The sequence below is a fragment of the Fonticula alba genome (genome assembly GCF_000388065.1).
Source record: "Fonticula alba strain ATCC 38817 unplaced genomic scaffold supercont2.15, whole genome shotgun sequence".
Classification (NCBI taxonomy): domain Eukaryota; order Rotosphaerida; family Fonticulaceae; genus Fonticula; species Fonticula alba.
The window spans coordinates 122,391-124,480 of NW_009242985.1; the positions used below are offsets into that span (position 1 = coordinate 122,391).

General features: G+C 73.8%; 1 protein-coding gene across 1 annotated transcript in view; it reads left to right on the forward strand.

Moving 5' to 3' along the window:
- Positions 1-87: 87 nt before the first annotated feature.
- Positions 88-2,090, forward strand: part of H696_05904 (hypothetical protein) — a gene marked incomplete at both ends in the record, with an annotated part of 8,796 nt that continues 6,793 nt past the window's right edge. Inside the window, 4 exons of the mRNA XM_009499680.1 lie at positions 88-150; positions 245-475; positions 655-1,677; positions 1,793-1,935. Of these exons, the coding sequence (XP_009497955.1) occupies positions 88-150; positions 245-475; positions 655-1,677; positions 1,793-1,935 (1,460 nt within the window). The remainder of the gene's footprint in view (positions 151-244; positions 476-654; positions 1,678-1,792; positions 1,936-2,090) is intronic.

Consider the following 2,090-nt stretch of genomic DNA (forward strand, 5'->3'; position numbering starts at 1 on the left):
CCCCCCCCCCCCCCTCGGCTTCCCGCCGGCCGCATGACACACCCGGCCAAGGCGCCCGCCCCCCGGCTGGCACCCTACTAACACGCAATGTCCCCAGGCCCTTGGACGCTTTGTGGGGCTTGCCCACTCGGCGGCCGGCCTGGAGCTCCGGTACTCCATTCACCATGCGGCGGCCAGCTCGCCGGTCGGGCTGGGCCACCTGTCGGACCTGCGCTCGCTCTTCCTGTCGCGCTTCGCGGCCCAGGGCCTGGAGCACCTGCTGCAAGGGGGGGCTCCACCGGCCAGGCCCCCGGCCGGGGCGCTGGCCGGGCATCCGCTGGCGCATGCCCTGCCCGGGCCGGAGACCGGCGCCTGGGCCGAGCTTTCCTCGCTGCTGTCGCAAATCCGCTTCTCCCAGTGGTCTGCGCAGTACCTGTTCGAGGTCCGCCCCGAGGGGCGCCTCTCCAGCGAGTGGCGGAACCACTTCCTGCGTGATGTACGCCGTCGGTGCCCCTCCTGTCGCCACACGGGCTCAAGTGCGCCCGGGCGCCAAAATGGCCCCCCTTCTGGTGACTAACATAACAAACCGGCCCTCCTGCGCCGTGGCATCCACGCGCCCGGCCGCCCGGCCGCCCGCCCACACGCACGCACGCACGCACGCACGCACGCACGCAGGATCCGCTGACCGTGGTTCGGTGGGGCACCGACGTCGACCCCCTGAGCCGGGCGGCCCTCGCCCTGGAGTGGGCCTCGGTCCACAATGACCCGGTCCTCTTCCCGGAGCCCGGGTCGGAAAAGCTGGACCCCAGTGACGCCGGCTCCTGGAGCCTGAGCCTGGACTTCCGCCCGGAGGCCACCTTTCGCATTGGCCACACGCTGGCCTCGCTGCTGGCACACTGCCATCACATGGCCCAGCTGCCACCGCCCCCCCAGCACCTGCCCTACCAACACCCGTCACACCCGCACCCGCACCAGCAGCACCCGCACCCGCACCCGCACCCGCACCAGCCCCCGAGCCATCCGCCCACGCCGCAGCACCGGGTGCTGCAGAGCGCCATGGCCGCCGAGGCCACGCGCCTCCTCCAGGTGCATCTCCCATCGGCCATGCGCCCGCGCGACCAGGCATCCGGCGCCGGGTCCCCGAGCGCGCCGCTTCTGCCGCCTGGGCACCCGCGCGCCGAGGGGCCTGCCGGTGGACTGACCGCGCCCACGGGCCTGGCCACGCCGGCCGGCCCCCCGGCCGCTGCTCTGGCTGCCACCACCGGCCCGGGCGCCGGCTCGGCGGCGACCACGGTGACGGCGGCCACGACAGCACCAACCGCACCGACGGTGCCGCCAGCCCCGGCCCGCGGAGAGGAGGCCAACGCCACCGGGCCGGCGGCCGGCTTGGATCCCCCGGAGCCGCAGGGGCTCCTCGGCGGCCGGCCACATGCCAAGCGCACCCCCCTCCGGCCGGGGGCGGCCTCCCTGCTGGGTGGCGGGGCGGCGGTCCTTTCGCAGGCCATCCAGGGCTTGCAGCGGAGCGCCGGCGCCAGCTCGGCCGAAGTGCCCGACAAGGGCTCCGCCTCGGGCGCCGGCCCGGCCGGCCACCGCGCCACCACCGACCTGGTGACCGACATGGTGAGCGCCCTCTTTGCCCCGGGGCCCGGCCCCAGCCCGGCCCCGGACCCGCCGCTCGTGGAGCTGGCCCAGGCTCGCGTACGCCCTGCCCGCTTCGGCCAAGCCCGATGATGCCCGTGGCCCTTGTGCGCCCCTTTCCCGCCTGACGCATGTGGCTGACACACCTCCTCGGCTCGCCGGCCCCCGCGCATAGCCCATCCCCTTCGACAGCTTCCTCTGGCAGCTGTCCGTCCAGGTGGGCCAGCTCCTGCAGTCCAATCCGGCCATCCGGTCCGAGGCGCTCCGCTGTTTCTGGGCCAAGTTCCACTTGGCCATCCTCAGTCACTGGAATGCCAAGTACGCCCTCATCCATGTGGCCGCACCTTCGCGCGCTCACGCGCACGCACACACACACACACACACACACACACATGCGAAACGAGGGCGCCGGTCCCATCAACCACACTGCTCGCACCATTCTGATGCCGGACATCCTCCCCCGCGCTCCCCCT